Genomic DNA, 18,876 nt, shown 5'->3' on the forward strand with positions numbered 1-18,876 from the left:
CTGAAGGTGAATTATCTGATTCAGATGGTGATTTTTTGCTTGAGACAAGACAGACAAGTGAGGACGAAGATCACAATGGGACAGAGGATGAATTATCCGCAGGAGAAGTTAAAATGCTAATCTATCTCCGAACTCACTCCACATGTCGTCTCAGTCTCAGTTAGGTGTTTCATCAGTGAAGATCGTTGCCTGGGATGGAACCGAGTGGGAGGTCTTGGATTCGAATTCTTCATCTTGAAAGCGGGCTTCAGTGAACGTCCTGAGGGAGCGGGGAGTCCCACAACTTATTCTTACCACTGAGTTTACGACTCTGCCATTAGTGCCTTCCATCTCCTCTTTGATGAATCAATGCTTCGTCTAATGAAACGACACACAGAATCAAACGCTGAGAAAGAACTTCACGGACTGAACCGTGTCGCTCGAGGAGTTGGAGGCTATGATTGCCCTCATGTATATCCATGGTACCCTGTGTTTGTAAGGTGTGTCTGTGATGAACTATGGTTGCGTTCTTGTGGACAGCAATTCATGAAGGACACAATGTCAAGAGATAGATTTCAAGAGCTTCTCAGATTCCTCCGTTTCAGCAAATCAACCTGAGCTGAGCGCCTGCCAGCTAACAGGTTCACTCTTGTCTCTGAAATCTGGGACAAATTCATGGAAAATTGCCTTCACTGTTACTGCCCAAGTGAAAATTTTACAGTCTATGAACAATTATTTCCCAGTAAAACCAGGTACAGATTTACCCAGTTTATGACAAACAAGCCCGAGTGATCGACCAAATGTACCATAAGTATACCACCAAAGGTGCATGCAGGAAGTAGCCAATGCATGTCTTTTACAATATCCTAGACCTAACAGCTATAAATGGTTGGGTCATTTACAAGCAAGTAGTGGGTAGGAAGGTAAAGCGGAAGAAGTTCATCCTCCAGCTGGCAATTGAACTAACAAGGAGGGACAAGGAAGGGCAGCAACAACAACAACAACAGGAGGAGGAGTCTGTGGGACAGTGTCCATCTAAAAAGCAGAAGAAGTGCCAAGTTGGTCTGTGTGAAGGCAACATGTCTAGCGATGCCTGCAAGTGCCTCAAAGCAGTGTGCGGAAAATGTGCACGAAAATAGAAGTTGTGTGTGTAAAATGTGTTTAGCGTGTTTTTAATTAGCCTAAGGAATTACTGAAAATGTATAATTGTTGCAATGTGGGCGACTTACTAGGAAAAGGTGTTCAGTTTGTTAATTTTGTGAAAACTCCTTAGAAAAGCAGAAACATGGTGCAGTTGTGTGTGATTATTCATGTGTCCATCAGTAATATAAAAGGTCCATACACTAATGTCATGTCCTCATGTGTAAAATAAAGTTCTGGAAACCCAGTAGAAGAAAATATATGTTTTATTGTGTTCTATTTTGAACGTTTCCAAGCATTTCTTATGATGGGTCAGAATGACCCCTTACCGCTGTTCTAGGAATGCCTGATTCCTCCGCCGTTCTAGTGTTAAACATGCACGCTTTTTTTCCATTACCAACATTTATGCATCCAGTGATTATATTGCATGCAATTGATCATCTTCAGTATAATTTCATCACTTTGTCCACTAGCGAGTTCTCTCGTTGACATTCGAAGGAGATGTCAGAGTCGATTAGTAATACCCATCAACTGCTATTCCGTAAAGAAAATCAGAAACAAAAGAGGAGAACGCATTTTTGTAATAAATATATAAATAATGTGGTCAATAGCAGTTGCTATCTTGTTAGAAATAAACGATCGCTTAATTTTAATACTCTCACTTAAATCAAGTAAGAATGCGATACATCTCAAGATATGGCACAGTGCATCACTGATTTCTGAGGTTAGATTAAATTTTCTCGTGTCTGTTTAAATTTTGGTAAGGCTATTCCATCTAAATTTATAGCGAGAAGGTTATCATTTTTCTACTGGTGCTTGATACACTGGCAGAAAAAATATCCAAACTCAATGAAATAAGGAATGTAGAATATGTTGAAATTTTGGCAATATATTTGTCGAGGTAACATATTTAATTGAGTAAAGGTACAAGACTACAGAAAACCCATTGCAAATGTGCCATGCTGGTCCATTATTAACTGGTGTAATCCTCCTGACTGTTGAATGCAGGTATGCAAATGTGCATGCATTGTGTCATACAGGTGCCAGATGCCAGCTTGTGGGATGGAGTTCCACGCCTGTTGCACTTGATCAGTCAATACAGGGTCGGTTAATGCCAGTTGTAGATGATGCTGGAGTTGTTGTCCAATAATGTCCCATATGTGCTCAGTTGGAGACAGATCGGGGGATCAAGCAGGCCAAGGCAACATGTCAACACTCTGTAGAGCACGTCGGGTTACAACAGTGGCATGGGGGCGTGCGTTACCTTGTTGGAATGCTGTTCATGAATGACAGCACAACAGGTCGAATCACCAGACGAATGTACGTATTTGCAGTCAGGGTGCGTGGGATAGCCACGAGAGTGCTCCTGCTGTCATAGGGAATTGCTCCCCAGGCCAGAACTCCTGGTGTAGGTCCAGTGTGTCGACGCCGCAGACAGGTGGAATGCAGGCGCTCACCTCGCTGCCTCCTAACCAACACACAGCCATCACTGGCACCAAGGCAGAACCGGCTTTCATTGGAAAACACAACGGACCTCCACTCCATCCTCCAATGAGCTCTCGCTTACACCACTGAAGTCACAGACGGCAGTTGTTTGGGGTAAGTGGAATGCACGCAGCAGGGCGTCTGGTTCAGAGCTGTCCTTCAAGTAACTGATTTCGGACAGTTCGTTGCGTCACTGTGGTGCCAACTGCCACTCGAATTGCTGCTGCAGACGCAGTCCGCTGACCCACAGACATTCACCGAATACAGAGGTCCTCCCTCTTGGTGGTGCCATGGGGATGTCCGGAGCCCGGTCTTCTTGCGAGAGTACCTTCTCGTGACCACTGATGCCAGCACAGGTGCATAGTGGAGACATTCCTGCCAAGTCATTCTGCAATAGTGCAGAAGGAATATCCACCCTCACATAGCCCTATTAAATGGCCTTGTTTAACCGCAATCAGCTGTTGATACTGGCCTCTCCGTTGTCGTAAAGGCATCCTTGACCAACTCACAGTCACTCCATCCTTTCTCAAAGGTAACTAACGGTCTCGCACAGTACAGCCCGTATTTAAAGCAAACCGGATGTACAACGTCATGGGGCCGCTACTAGCACCACGCTAATGTGATTTGCGCGAAATTTGAATCAACTTCATCTTTCAAACGTATAAACATGTCTACCAATGTTCGTTAATCTAGCACAACCCCTTCTTGGTGTTTGGATATTTTTTCTGCCAGTCAGTATGTTTTCATGGCACATACGGAGTTAAATTAGGTTAGGTGACGCTGTTGGAATAAGAAAACTAAAGCATTTGCCACAAAATGCGACCTTCGGTATAGTTTTCTCGCTATGTACACTTGCGACCTCTCTCATCGACATTCGAAGGCGATATCGGAGTCGATCAGTAATACCTGTCAACTGCTGGAAATGAAAGAAGAGAACATGATGTATCCACACAGATCCACACAAAATGCTGTCAGTTGGTACACTTATTTATTTCACCTTATCTTCACATAAACATACCCTTAATTTAATCAACTGTTGTCACAAACAAAATACGCACATCAACAAACCACCGTCTTTAACAAATGCCTACCACTAAGCATATCTCACACGGAAATCACAACCTTAAAACACAGTTGAAACAGTTGACTGCTGACAGCATATCAGTTCAACACAACACGAGGTCACAAGTATACTCCTGTTAAACCATAACTCCACCTAAGTAATAACTCGTCTCTTCCATCAAGACGACCTCTTTATATATGTGCCTGGCCAGGCTTCTAGATAGATAAATTTTCTCATAAATTCTAGAGTGGTTAAGGCCCAGGTAAAATATTCTACCGAGTTCTTGTCTATCCAGTACCATTCTGGATGTTACAATTCTGTAGTGGATTACAATTAATGCAGTTAATAATAAATTATATAATATTAATTACAGGTTCTTACATTAATTAAACTCATACAAATATCTATATACAATAAATGTTTCATGACAACCTCACAAATAATGTGATCGTTAACTGATAGTGATACTAATAAGCGGATGTACATCACAAGTCGTAATAATAATAATAATATAACAATATAATAATAATAATAATAATAATAATAATAATAATAATAATAATAATAATAATAATAATTCAAGTTCGATACTTGCATTATTTACCCATAGGTGAGAGAATATTGTTTTCAAGTTATATCAGTTTATCACACTTGCGTCAAACATGTTTTCGTAAGAAATACATAAATAACATGGTCGAAATCAGTTCTTAACTCGTTAGAAATAAAGGTTAAGTAAACGATAACGTAATTTTAATTCTCTAGACTGAAATTAAGTAAGAATGTGATACACCTCAAGATATGGCAGAGCGTATCACTGATTTCAGAGGTTAGTTTATATTTTCTCGCGTCTGGTTAAATTTCGGAGAGACTATTCCCACTAAGTTTACAAAAGGAGTATTTTTATCACCTCACCTATTCAATACAATTAATACCACAGTTATGTGGTTAAATAAACATAGAAATAAACATAGATATCGATTATTACAAATGTGTCATCCACGTATCTCAACCACAAACAAATCCCTTTGATATTAGTTCTTATTTTTGTGAGTTCAATCGAGTCCATGTAAATAGGATGCCCGATATCGGGTCACCCATTGCTAAACCGTTCTGTTTATCAATTTTTGTATTAAAAGTGAAATAGTTGTTGTCTAAAACAAAATTTAATAGTCTCATGAACTCATCGATCTCCATTCTACTGAGGCCACTATGTTTACAGATGTTATTATAGATGATGTTGGCTGTTTCTCTGGTCGGATTATTTGGATACATATTAATCACGTCAAAAGAGCATGTTGTGTGATTAGGTTGTAGATTGAAATTAATCAAGTTGATTAATCAACTTAATAAGATCATTTTAAATCGTTCGCCTTTTTTCCGGCCAATATTTCTTAGATCCTGTGTTTTTCATTAAAAAAATAACAGAATTCAACCTTAGCTTTTGTGTATTGTCATACCATTCTTGTCTATTGAAGTCTTGGGTTCGATATCTGACTCCCAATTGATGGGTATGTTCAAACTTCTTACGAAGAGGATCCACTTCAGTGTCGGACATGTGTTGTTTTTAGAATTAATATGACACAAAATTCTTCCCTTTTTAGACAAACATTTTAAATTGTTTAAAGGGATTTTAGCGTGTGTTGTATATGTTATGTCTCAACATCTTTATTTTAAAACAACTATTCCACAGTGTCATTACTTTTAAGAAATCACAGTTCAATTTTTATAAGTTATATGTGATAATGTCCTCTGACCAATGCTTGTTTTAAGATTACATAAGGCTGATGATGTTCAATAAAAGAAGGGCGAAACATGTCCCTTTAAATTTATTAATTTCTTTGCTTATTTAACCACATAACCGTGGTATTAATTGTATTGAATAGGTGGGGTAATAAAAACACTCCTTTTGTAAACTTAGTGAGATAGCTGTTTTCAATACGGAACAAAGATGAGAGTTATGATTTGTAATGAGGCTATTCCCTTATAAATTTATAGCGAGAATGTTTTAATTTCTCTACTGGTGCTTGGAATATGTTTTCATGGTACATTTAGTACATTTAAGTTACGTTAGGTGATGCTGTTTGTTTAAGAAAACTGAAACATTTGCCACAAAATGCGATTGGTCATCTTTGGTACCATATTGTTTTCTCGCTATGTAAACTTGTGAGCTCTCTCCTCGACGTTTGAAGGCGATGTCGGAGGTGATTACTAATGCCCGTCGACTGCTGTGCTCTAAAAGAAAATCAAAATGAAAGAGGATTACACGTTTTTGTAATAAATGCGTAGATAAATTGACTGATAACAGTTAACTCGTTAGAAATAAAGGCTGAAATAAACGATTCATTAATTTTTAATGTTATATGCTGAAGTTAAGTAAGAATGGGATACATCACAAAATATGGCAGAGTACATCACTGAACATAGTATGGGTTATATTTTCTCTCATGCAGTTAAATTTCAGAAAGGCTGTTCCCATGTAAATTTGTAGCGAGGAGGTTATTTCTCTACGTGTGCTTGAAATAGTTTTTCATGATTCATGTACAGTTAGGTTAGGTGACACTGTTCGAAGAAGAAAACTGGAATGTTTGCCACAGAGGCCTCTGGAGTTATACTGTATTTTTTTCAGAATTAAATTAAACATACACTTTCACGTAGTATCGCATTTTGAAAAATAACAAACGAGCAAGCCATAGTGTTGATATCATCCTCAAAAACACAAGTTTTGAACAAACTGATTGCCGTTCCATACCGATTTTGTTGTGTATGGGTTTTTCCGACTTGTACAAAAAATCGGATATAAAAACAATCCGTTATAGCGAGTAAATTTGTAGTCGCTGTGAATTCTTGCTATAATGAACTTCTATTGTAGGTTGCAATGGGTGTGATATGAAAATAAGCTTTCCCAAGTCTAAAGTGATGTCTAGGGAGCAGATTTTTATGTAATTACATATTTTTTTGCGTACGTTTTAACGCAAGTTAAAAAGTTCATTATTCCTATTGTGCATCCCCAAATGTGAAAATCTTATTTCCCATAAAAACACGTATTTTCACATTTTAAAAATGTAAATACATATTTTAAGAAAATTGATAATTAGTATATAAATCGGCAATATTTGTTAATCAATAAAATTTAAAATGCTTCTGTATTATAAAATAATGCTCACATTTTCATTTTACGATTACGGTATTTATTTTAACAGTGTATTTAACATCATGTACCTGAATGTTTTGGCTATTTATAGACTTCCCTCCAGAAGTTCTAAAACTTGCTGGTCACTGGCTACGTTGTTACATTTAGACAGCGTTTTGATTTGCTGCGCAAGATGTTTTCTTGCATGATGTCATTCCAACTCGCTTTTATGAGTCAGCCCGCTCGGGTTTTGTTTATAGAATATCAGTGAAAGGCAATCAGGGAGAGATAAAGGTAACGTAATACCATTACGACACGGGAGACTGAGAAGAATATTGCCCTACCATTAGGTAGTGGGATTTCATCACTCCTAAGAGTAAGGTTAGCTGTTCGGGTCCATATATCATTCCCGTGGTCATGTGATTTTGTATGGATTTCTAAGAAATATTTCCTTCAGTGTCCACTGCTATTCTTTTTATTGAAACAGTGATTCACCGTAAATGCGTGTAACTTGACCTGAAAAATAATGCCAGAAGAGTAGCCGAGTACAAGGTCATGTCTTCAACAATATGTAGAGGAATGTAAAAGCATTTTTACTACCGATGGAAAAGTATTATTTTGCCAACCATGTGGTAACAGTACTTGTAGATCAACATTCTCAAGTAACCCAGCATTTGTCGGGAAATAGCATACTGCGGCTGTTTTGCGTGTGTGTTCCCAACAATTACTAATAGCTGAACCAGCTACTTCAAATGCAGGCCCATCTAAATATCTCAGTATTATTTAGATGTGTGCAGAGCATTTGTTTGCGCCGACATTCCTCTTGGCAAAATAATCCAGGACTGAGAAATTTCCTAACAAAGTACATTAATTTTGAGCCTCCAGACGAATCCATATTAAGGAAAAACTATCTCCCAAAATGTTACAGTGAAACTTTATAGAGAATTCGGGCAGTATGTGATAGCGAAAAATTGTGGGTGAGCACTGATGAAACTATGATTCAGGTAGCAGAAAAGTAGGAAATGTTGTAGTTGGTGTGTTGAAGAATGACAAAACTGCTTGTGAACATTCTTATTTGCTAGCATGTAAAGAAATGCTTGCTGCAAATCATGTCACTGTAGCTAGGTTATTCAATGAAGCCGTTCACTTTAGCCAAAAGGTATAAAATACGACCATGTGTTGCTTTTCGTTACTGATAGTGCAGCCAACGGCCTTTCTGTGAGCTTTCCGAAAATGATATACGTAACTTGCGTTGTTCATACTCTACACAGGTTATGTCAAACTGTGCGGGCTCAGTATCCTCAAGTGGATAAATTAGTGTCTGATGGCAAAAAAAGTCTTTCGTAAAAGCACCCTCAAGAATCGATCTGTTTAAAGAGAAAAACCCAGATCTTGCGCTTCCTTCTCTGCCTATTGTTACGCGGTGGGGTACCTGGCTTAGCGGTGTGGTATACTACGCAGAAAATTTAGAAAGTTTTGCATCCGTTGTGAATGCACTAGATAAAAAAGACGTGTCGTCAATTGAGATTCTTCAAGAGGTACTGAAAGACAGCTCTTTGAAAAATGATTTGGTGTTTATATCTGCCAATCTAAGCTTCTTGTGTAAAACTATAGACATACTTGAAAAATCCACTAACCTGTTGTCCAGAACAGAGAAGGAAGTGCGCGCCGTTGAAAATAAATTAGATTCACTCCCGGCTACAGGGACTCTTAAAGGTCAAATATCAAAATTTGTTCAGGAAAAACAGAGGATTTCAAACAATGTGCCAAATTTCTAATGTATTAGAGGGTGCTCATGTTGGCAAATTTGATGGCATTAGTGTTGGTGACATTCCTCTCTTTAACTATGCACGTCTGACTTCCTGTGATGTAGAGCGATCGTTTTCGAAGTATAAGGCGTTCTTTAGAGATAATCGGCATGCATTTGTGATGGATAATTTGGAGATGACCTTTGTTGTTCACTGCAATTCTGAGACTACTTCTAACAACTAATATTTCAGCGTGTGATGGGTGAGTATGAACTGCTACCATTTTTTCAAAGATGATAGGTTGCTTTTGCCATATTTAAACAAAACATTATCTTTTAAAAAATATAATTATTCATAATATCTATTCTAGCTTATAAAAATGAATATACCATACTGCACGTTTCCATACACAGACACCACTTTGCCTTAAGGAGCACGTTTGGTAGCACCATATTCTAATACAAAATGTTATACTTATTTACTTCTTGAGCGCAAGTAGTTATGTGATATTTAAACGAAAATAGTTTTAATTTGTTATCACATATTTTAAAGTTTTTCAGCACATAAAAAATAAATATTTTTCACATTTTTAGCACATAATAATCTGCTCCCTAGTGATGTTGGTAGGGAAGAAACCTAAGAGAATTGAATGTCGGGTTGATAATACACTAGTGAAACAGGTAGATCATGTCAATATTTAGGAGGTGTATTCTCCCAGGATTATAGTATAGTGAGAGAGATTGAATCACATTGCAGCAAAGCTAATGCAGTAAGCTTGCAGTTGCGATCAGTAGTATCCTCCAAGAAATAAGCCAGCTCCCAATGAAACTATCTTTGCATCTGTCTGTTTTCAGACCAACTTTGCTCTACAGGTGTGAAAGTTTGGTGGACTCACTATATGTTATTCGTAGGTTAGAAGTAACAAACATGAAATTAGTGAGAATGATCGTTGACACAAACAGGTGATAACACTGGCTGTGGGGGTACCTGGAATGAGGAGATACAGTCTAAGTTATGAATGTACCCTATTAATGAAGCTGTACACATAAACTAGCTTTGATGGTGGAGTAATGTGAGTAGAATGGAGGAGGATAGGTGGAGGATAATAGAAGTAGAGGGAGTCCGAGACAATGATGGTTAGACTCGGTTTCTAATGAAGGATAAAAGAATGGAACTAAATAAGGCAGCAAAGCTAGTTACAAATAGTGGGTTGTGGAGGCTTTTAGTAAATTCACAGAGGCTTGTAGAAAGAGCGTTGAAAGGTGTAACAGTCTATAATGAAGATGTATGTAATGTATGTATGTATGTATGTATGTATGTATGTATGTATGTATGTATGTATGTATGTATGTATGTATGTATGTATGTATGTATGTATGTATGTATGTATGTATGATTGTGTGTTGTCAGTCTTGGAATGAACTGGATTGATTGCTCTTACATGTATGATAGTGAATGTTTTAATAAATTTCAAATGATTTTTATACAGTACTCCTGAGTTAGATGCTGTGGAGAACCATGTTGATGTGGTGCAGGGCATGCAGTTGCTACAATTATATAAGCCTCCTCCGCCATATCCTGCGAGCAGCAATAGCACACCAGACTTGGCATCTCAACATACCACCTGTAGCAACCCACAGGTATTGATCAAGTACTATTTTGAATGAGGTAAGATGCCAAAATTTGGGAGATTAACTTTAGAAAATTTTTCTTCTTACCTATAGAATAAGTACAATCCATTATAGTGAGTAAATTTTTTGCCATTTTGAATTCTCGCTATAATGAACTTTTACTGTAGGGTGGAATGGGTATGATATGAAAATAGAGTGGATCGGGGCGAGATGCCTATCGGGGCGAGATGCCTATAGCTTCGTAGTTCCGTCGGGAACCACCAGATCGCAACAACAACTTGTCTCGCGCTTGTTGGCCTCAGTTAGCCGTTGAATCCAATACGTATGACTCTGTGTGAACTGTTTTCCCGCTCTGTTATCAAGAAATTCAAGGTAAGAACTTAAGGCGGTGCCTTGTTAATAATGCACAGTTGTTTTAAAGTGCTTATCAGCCTATATAATAAGGAGGATTTGCAAATATTAGTATATGTTGGGCAAGGTACATACTTTGCAGTGTACGTTTTTAAATTCACTAGCTCCGAAGCTGCCATACTGTGCACGTTGCGGGAAGTGGCATCTCACCCCGACTCTCGGTAGAGATGCCACTTTTTCTTCGGGGTAAGATGCCGAAGTTGATTCTTCTGATATAACAGTTTCTTTTCGTAGGAACATGCCAAGAACGTATATCAGGACATCAAACAGGGGTCAGTGGTCCGAAGAGAGCCTGCAAATGGCCATGGAACACGTCCGAACCGGGGGGATGAATTGTTTTAGAGCTTCCCAAGATTATGGAATCCCATACAGAACACTTAAACGACGTCTGGAGAAGAACGACGAAAAGAAGCATGCCATGGGCCCACAAAGTAAGTAGTTACTGATTAATTTTGATGTTTTCTCTCCTTCGGGAGTAAAATGACAACTGGTTCCTAACCGTGAAATTTAATTTAAATTTAAAAAATGCTCTTCTCAGGTAAACTTATACCATATTAAGTATCCATACGCGAACTGTACTCTCCCATTTGCTCCGAAATGTCTTCACTTATTTATTATTATTATTATTATTATTATTATTATTATTATTATTATTATTATTATTATTATTATTATTATTATTATTAATTTTTATAATTTTACAGGTTGCCTTGGCGAAGAGAACGAGAAGAAGTTGGTCACCTACATAAGACAACTGCAGATTTCTGGATTCCCCCCAACTGGAGAAAATCTACGGAAGCTGGCATTTCAGTTTGCAGAACGAAATGGAATTCCTCACCGTTTTCGTCGAGAAAATGGTATGGCAGGCTGGGATTGGCTACAGTCCTTTCTGAAACGTTTCCCAACGTTAGTTACGAAAAAGCCACAAGGTCTCTCTGTTGACCGGGCTATGGCAATGAATAGGGAAGCAATTGCAGAATATTTTTCTTTAATTCTGGATGTGTTGTCAGCAAACAATTTACTGGATAAGCCCGGACACTTGTATAATATGGATGAAACCGGTTTTCAGATGAATCCTAGGCCAGACACTGTGATAGCAGAGAAAGAAAACATGTGCAATAACTGTGCTAAAGAACTCTGATACAAGAGTCATCCTTACAGCTGATTTAATGTGGTTACACTATAATTTTGTGTGTTTATTTTTTGATAATCATAATAAATATGCTTTAAGAATTGAATTTAGACTATTTTTCTCCAGAATGACATAAAACTAGTAGTCGAAACTCATCCAGATTTAATTGCCATCTTACCCCGATGCTCGGGGTGAGATGACTAAATACATGCCTTCATAAATAAATGTTTAAAACGTACAATTACTAATGATTGGCATAGCTAACTGGCCTATATATAGAAAAAACTCGGCAAAATATTACTGTTTTATGTCTAATTCGAACTCTCAATTTTTATGTACATTTTTGTCCTCAAAACACTAAGTATGGCATCTTCCCCCGATCTACTCTAAGCTTTTCCAAGTGTAAAGTGATGTTGGTAGGGAAGAAACCTAAGAGAATTGAATGTCCGGTTGATAATACACAAGTGAAACAGGTAGATCATGTCAATATTTAGGAGGTGTATTCTCCCGGGATTATAATATAGTGAGAGAAATTGAATCAAGTTGAAGGAAAGTTAATGCAGTAAGCTTGCAGTTGCGATCAGTAGTATCGTCTAAACAGTAAGCCAGCTCCGGATGAAATTATCTTTGCATCTGTCTGCTGTTTTCAGACCAACTTTGCTCTACAGGTGTGAAAGCTTGGTGGACTCACTATATGTTATTCGTAGGTTAGAAGTAACAAACATGAAATTAGTGAGAATGATCATTGGTACAAACAGGTGGGAACATGCCTTCTTGCCCTTGCTGTGCCTTTCTCTCTCATATATTTAATCACCTTAAATGTAAATTACAGTTTGAGGAATGGTTCTATAACTTGCTACATGACATGTTGAAAAATCAGTGCCTAATCAAGGATTTTTATCTCATTTTTGTATTTTTTATTTCAATTTGCTTTACTTTGCTTCATTGAAATTAGGATATTTTATGTAGTTTTATTTAAAAGCTGTTTCGAGTAACCATCTATCTACAGTTTCCTTTTGTGCCTGTTTTGTAAAGGGCTATGGAACTTAATTCTATATACTGCATATATTTGCCTTACTTTGTATGTTTTTGTGTACTCAGATTCTAGCTAACAGTTCAGCTCAAGCAAAATTTTTCCGTTCTCTAACATCCCCTTCTTGCCCTTGCTGTGCTTTTCTTTCTCATATATTTAATCACCTTGAATGTAAATTGCAGTTTGAGGAATGGTTCTGTAACTTGCTGCATGACTTGTTGGAGAATCAGTGCCTAATCAAGGATTTTTATCTCTTTTTTAAAAAATTTTATTTCAATTTGCTTTACGTTGCACCAACCCAGATAGGTCTTTATGACAGTGATGGGATAGGAAAGGCCTAGGAATGGGAAGGAAGTGGCTGTGGCCTTAATTATGGTACAGCCTCGGCATTTGCCTGATGTGAAAACATGGAAAACCATCTTCATGGCTGCCGACAGTGGGGTTTGAACCTGCTATCTCCCGGATGCAAGCTCACAGCAGCGTGTCCTTTACCGCATGGCCAACTCACCCAGTAGGATTTATTTTATGGCCTCCACTAGTTTAGGAAGTTGACAAATTGCCGTTCTTTCTCATTTAATTAAAGTGTATATGCTGCAGTGAAATTTACACTCACATTGGAGGTGAAAGATTATTAGGAAGGTGGATGAGAAGAAAGGTGGAAGGATAATTACAAGAAGTGCAGTATGGCTATAGAAATGGAAAATCAACACTAGACCCCATCTTCACTATGAGACAGCTGATGGAATAGCAATGGAAAAATGGATGAGAAATAGTGATGTATTCCTCGATTTAGAAAAAGCATATGATAACATGCCCAGAGCAAAGTTACGGAAAATCATGAAGTAGAAAGGATTCAGAAAACATGATCAAATGCTTGTAAGTAATGTACAAAAATCCTAGTCACTCCATCTGAGGTATGTGCTGGACTAAGCAGAGGTGGGACAGGTTTTTCTCCAGGTACTCTGGTTTTCTCCGTCATCTTTCTTTCCAGCAACCCTCTCCAATATCATTTCATTTCACCTGTCAGTCATTATTTTTCATTGCCCCAGTGGAATGTGACAGGCCTTGGTAGCTGGCACAATTCCTATCCTCATCCCATTCCTGACCTAATCGAATGACCAGAAACAGTCTGTTAATTTTCATATGATGAAAAATATTGATCTACTCTGTAAAATTAACTTGAACTTCAGTTATCTACTTTTTCAAGTCTACCTTCTAGAATGAAGCTGACGTACTGCTGTGAGGTACATATTTAGTGGGAGGAACCACACAGACATAGCCATTTTGTGGCCAACTTATGAAGTTTTGGAAAATGTCCCTGTGGGAATTGCTTTGAACTGCATATCACAGTTGCACCTTAGGTGAATCAATGTAGAATGTAGTTGATTGGAAGCATCATCTTTTATTATGAAAGGAGCAAAAGTAGTGAAAAAGCTGCTCCAATTGATGGTCAACCAGTGTAATGCAAAAAATCGTTTGTCTTTGTGAAATTACTAACTGGTTTAATAGAAAGCAGTTCAGGTTTAGTAAAAGTTATTCCACTGTGGCTCAACTTGTAGGATTCCAGTAAGAAGTAGCAGATATTTTAGGTTCAGGAGGTTAAATGGACTCTATTGCTACTGTCCTATCCAAGGCTTTTGATAAGATGCATCATGGAAGACTACTGACAAAAATGAAGGCAGTTGGACTAGACAAACAAGAGACCGAATGGGTGGCTACATTTCTAAGAAATATAATTTAGAGAAAAGGTGAAAGGATTTGACTGCATAAAGCATTTTATCTGATTCTGTAATGATTCAGAGGGGAGTTCTTATAGATATAAATGATACGAGTAAAGGACTGGAATCGGAGTTGAGGCTTTTTGCGGATGATGTTATGCTCTATAGGGTAATAAATAAGTAACAGGATTGTGAGCAAATACAAAATGACCTCAGTCAAGTTGTGAGATGGACACTAGACAATTATATTATGGTAAACGGGATGAAAACAGGGCGAGTTGGCTGTGCGTTTAGGGGCGCGCGGCTGTGAGCTTGCATCCGAGAAATAGTAGGTTCGAATCCCACTGTCGGCAGCCCTGAAGATGGTTTTCTGTGGTTTCCCATTTTCACTCCAGGCAAATGCTGGGGCTGTACCTTAATTAAGGCCACAGCCACTTCCTTCCAACTCCTAGGCCTATCCCATCGTCGCCATAAGACCTATCTGTATTGGTGTGACGTAAAGTCACTAGCAAAAAAAAAAAAAAAAAAACAGAAGGGCGATAAAAAATCAGGTTGTGAGTTTCACCAAGGGGGAAAGTCTTGTCTTTTTTAATTTCTGTATTGATGGGGTGAAAGTACCTCATGGAGATCATTGTATGTATGTATGTAGGTCTTAATAGAAAGAAAGATCCTCATTGAAGTAATCACATAAACAAGACTGTAAATAAAGGTATTTAGGGGTTGTAACGATGTAAAGGAGAGGGCATGTAAGTCACGGGTTAGACCCCCAGTCCAGTGTATGGTACCCTTGCTAGGATTATTTGATACAAGAACTGGAAAAGATACAAAGGAAAGCAGTACAATTTGTTCTGGCTAATTTCTGACAAAAGAATGGTGTTATACATTTAATTAAACACCTTGAAATATGTGGTTCCACCTTGTCAATACTATTGATAGACAGATAGATAGATAAATTTATCATCAACAGGTTATTTGCCGAATTATAGATGAATCAATAAAACAGCATATACAACAAATACACTTTAAATAAATAACACTGATTTCCTAAAATAATAACCAAATTCATCTAAACCTGGAGACAATGGATTGCTATATTTCTAGAAAATAGATCTCAGAGAATTAGAGTAGGCAAAGCTTTATCTGACCCTGTAATAATTAAGAGGGGAATTCCTCAAGGCAGTATTATTGGACCTTTATGTTTTCTTATATATATATAAATGATATGAGTAAAGGAGTGGAATCAGAGGTAAGGCTTTTTGCGGATGATGTTATTCTCTATAGAGCGATAAATAAATTACAAGATTGTGAGCAACTGCAACGTGACCTCGAAAATGTTGTGAGATGGACAGCAGGCAATGGTATGTTGATAAACGGGGTTAAAAGTCAGGTTGTGAGTTTCACAAATAGGAAAAGTCCTCTCAGTTTTAATTACTGCGTTGATGGGGTGAAAGTTCCTTTTGGGGATCATTGTAAGTATCTAGGTGTTAATATAAGGAAAGATCTTCATTGGGGTAATCACATAAATGACCGGGCGAGTTGGCCGTGCGTGTAGAGGCGTGCGGCTGTGAGCTTGCATCCGGGAGATAGTAGGTTCGAATCCCACCATCGGCAGCCCTGAAGATGGTTTTCCGTGGTTTCCCATTTTCACACCAGGCAAATGCTGGGGCTGTACCTTAATTAAGGCCACGGCCGATTCCTTCCAACTCCTAGGCCTTTCCTATCCCATCGTCGCCATAAGACCTATCTGTGTCGGTGCGACGTAAAGCCCCTAGCAAAAAAAAAAAATCACATAAATGAGATTGTAAATAAAGGGTACAGATCTCTGCACATGGTTATGAGGGTGTTTAGGGGTTGTAGTAAGGATGTAAAGGAGAGTGCATATAAGTCTCTGGTAAGACCCCAACTAGAGTATGGTTCCAGTGTATGGGACCCTCACCAGGATTACCTGATTCAAGAACTGGAAAAAATCCAAAGAAAAGCAGCTCGATTTGTTCTGGGTGATTTCCGACAAAAGAGTAGCGTTACAAAAATGTTGCAAAGTTTGGGTTGGGAAGAATTGAGAGAAAGAAGAAGAGCTGCTCGACTAAGTGGTATGTTACAAGTAACTATTCTCATTTTGGTTCCGTATTGAAGTTGATGTATGTCTCAAATATTATTACAATATTATAAGTCCACCTGTTCAATACAATACAATATTGAACAGGTGGACTTATAATATTGTAATAATATTTGAGACATAAGTGGTATGTTCCGAGCTGTCAGCGGAGAGATGGCGTGGAATGACATTAGTAGACGAATAAGTTTGAATGGCGTTTATAAAAGTAGGAAAGATCACAATATGAAGATAAAGTTGGAATTCAAGAGGACAAACTGGGGCAAATATTCATTTATAGGAAGGGGAGTTAGGGATTGGAATAACTTACCAAGGGAGATGTTCAATAAATTTCCAATTTCTTTGAAATCATTTAGGAAAAGGCTAGGAAAGCAACAGATAGGGAATCTGCCACCTGGGCGGCTGCCCTAAATGCAGATCAGTATTGATTGATTGATTGAATTATACATGCATATTTACACCACCTTAAATAAATAAATAAATAAATAAATAAATAAATAAAAATGAATCTTCTTAAATAACTGTAATGATTAAACTATATCTAGAGACATTTACATACACATATTTATATATTTTACAGGTCCGACTCATTGGCTGAATGGTCAGTGTTGAGGCCTTCGGTTCAGAGGGTCCCAGGTCGGGGGTTTTAATCGCCTCTGATTAATTCTTTCATCTGGCCCGGGGACTGGTTGTTAGTGTTTGTTCCCAACACATTCCTCTTCATATTCACACAACACACGACACTACCAACCACCACAGAAACGCGCAATAATGATTACATCCCTCCATATAGGGTTGGCGTCAGGAAGGGCATCCGGCCGTAAAACAGGGCCAAATGCCCATGTGCTGCACAGTTCGCACCCGTGACCCCACAGGTGTGGGAAAAGCAGTAGAAAAAGAAGAAGAGGATGATTTATATATTTTACAGAGAGTAACGGTACCTTACATTCATGAGGTCGTTAGGACATGTCTAATTTTAGATGGGGTGAGTGAAAAAGGTCCATGAAATGACCCACCTCATTAAGTAACTTTAGCGCCCTCAGCGGCCACGAGTTTGGCCAAGCCACAGTTCTCACCTTAGGCAGATGGAAAGTATACCTTCGTCTAGTATTGTGATGAGGAACATGTAATGGTATCAACTCCAATAATGTTGAGCAATCCACTCTATTCGTCAGACACTTATAAAGAGGGCATTGGCCCATCTGTGGCATGAGTGCATTGTCCATATACTAATAGTCTCAGAAAAAGACTTGTAATCAGGCGAAGAGACAGAAATACCCAAACCTTTGTAACTGATCCATTTCTGGAACCTTATTTGGACTCTTTCCAGGTTTTGTATTAATTACTTGCTGAGAAGGTAACCATACCTTGCAACAGTACGATGGCCTGATTAGAGTGCAAAACAAAGTTATTACAGGTCTAGGAAAAACAAATTTGCGCAGTTTCTTTTCAGAAAGCCAAGTAATTTAAATTCTTTTCTAGAAATTTTGTCTAAATATTTCTCGAAGGGAAGACTGTAACAGTTTGAAAATGTCACACCAAAATCATTCATTTCATTTGCACAAGCTATTTGAAAATTGCATTAATGGTAAGGGTAATTTACTGGTTCCAGCTTATGTGAAAATGTATTTGCATTGCCTTTTGAAGTATTCAAACCAAGTAGCCACTTTTGACACCAGTTACTTAGGAGGTTTAAGTCAGACTAGCAATTTAGAGTCCAACTCACTATTTATCACCTTACCGAGCTCGATAGCTGCAGTCGCTTAAGTGCGGCCAGTATCCAGTAATCGGGAGATAGTGGGTTCGAGCCCCACTGTCGGCAGCCCTGAAGATGGTTTTCCGTGGTTTCCTATTTTTCACACCAGGCAAATGCCGGGGCTGTACCTTAATTAAGGCCACGGCCGCTTCCTTCCACTTCCTAGGCTTTTCCTATCCCATCGTCGCCATAAGACCTATCTGTGTCGGTGCGACATTAAGCAAATAGCAAAAAAAAAAATTTAAAAATTATCACCTTAAAGATCTTTGGATCATCAGCATAGAGAAGGCAATTGCTGTTGTATAAATGTTGTTATATAATTTATAATAATACATTTATTGCAGCCAATGACCATAGAGAAACTTACATACCGTATATAAGTAGTAAAAATTACAATTTCATTTAGATAATTCTCAGTCTGCACAGTATTAACTCTCTTCCGAGCAGAATTTCTTAAGCGACATACGCCGGTTCTCACAAAATTGCATGTGGTATCGATCGCATAGCTTGCCACACAAGGAACAACTACAGTCTTCA

General features: G+C 38.2%; 1 protein-coding gene across 1 annotated transcript in view; it reads left to right on the forward strand.

Moving 5' to 3' along the window:
• Nucleotides 1-18,876, forward strand: part of Pez (protein tyrosine phosphatase non-receptor pez) — a 923,645-nt gene that overhangs the window by 541,438 nt on the left and 363,331 nt on the right. The window contains exon 13 of the mRNA XM_068226358.1: nt 10,035-10,185. Coding sequence (XP_068082459.1) covers nt 10,035-10,185 — 151 coding nt within the window. The remainder of the gene's footprint in view (nt 1-10,034; nt 10,186-18,876) is intronic.

Source organism: Anabrus simplex, chromosome 2 (assembly GCF_040414725.1).
Source record: "Anabrus simplex isolate iqAnaSimp1 chromosome 2, ASM4041472v1, whole genome shotgun sequence".
NCBI lineage: Eukaryota > Metazoa > Arthropoda > Insecta > Orthoptera > Tettigoniidae > Anabrus > Anabrus simplex.